At 39.4% G+C, this 673-nt stretch overlaps 1 protein-coding gene across 1 annotated transcript; it reads right to left on the bottom strand.

Annotated features, from left to right (window-relative positions):
- Positions 1-6: 6 nt before the first annotated feature.
- LOC109131746 (probable pectate lyase 20) lies at positions 7-667 on the bottom strand (the record flags this gene model as incomplete). The annotated part of the gene is made up of 4 exons (XM_019242921.1): positions 536-667; positions 327-430; positions 114-252; positions 7-30 (listed from the first exon to the last, which is right to left on the bottom strand). Coding segments are annotated over exons 1-4 (321 nt in total), but the record flags the coding sequence as incomplete, so codon positions are not given.
- Positions 668-673: the final 6 nt, after the last annotated feature.

Here is a 673-nt window from a genome sequence, read left to right as displayed (position 1 = left end):
CCATTGCCCTGCATAGTCTCTCTTTGTCACCTGAAACATGCATCCCACCAGTTTGTTGTTGTATGAATTTAGATGATACCATAAAGGTCTGTCCTTTGAGCTAGTCGACCTACCTCTTTCGCAAACCGGTTTCTTGGGGCGAGATATCTGTTTCCCTGACTGTTAATGGTAGGACTCGCACTGCCACCAATCGCATACATTTCCCAATGCGTGTAGTCATTGTTAACTACATGAAAATATCCATGCCTACACCTACAATTAATGAAAAAAAACGTTTATTTTGTCGAGTTTTCTGAAGATAAAGCTCATAAGTTAGGCCAAAATACCTTGGCATTCTCTGAATAAGACCTTCACCAAAGTGGTTATAAGCGATTGTAACTTGCATAACCCTGTCCCTTGTATAGGTATCACTATGCCCCAATAACATAACCTGTCACAACGCAATCCATTAATGATTAATCCTCACTACCAAAAAAAACCCTAACTTTCGATTCAAGCAACCAAAAACTGTAGAAATTCTGAACTAAATTATTACCTCATTGTGGTGTGTGAAGTAATTGTTGGAGATGGTAATGGCAGTTGAAGCCATTACAGCATCAATAAGCCCATCAGCACAATTCGAAAGCGAATTATGATCAATCCAAATATGACTAGACCCAAAAATGGAGATCCC

This window comes from Camelina sativa, unplaced genomic scaffold (assembly GCF_000633955.1).
Source record: "Camelina sativa cultivar DH55 unplaced genomic scaffold, Cs unpScaffold04226, whole genome shotgun sequence".
NCBI lineage: Eukaryota > Viridiplantae > Streptophyta > Magnoliopsida > Brassicales > Brassicaceae > Camelina > Camelina sativa.
Note: the sequence above shows the minus strand (reverse complement) of the source record. Positions and strands in the feature narration are given on the sequence as shown.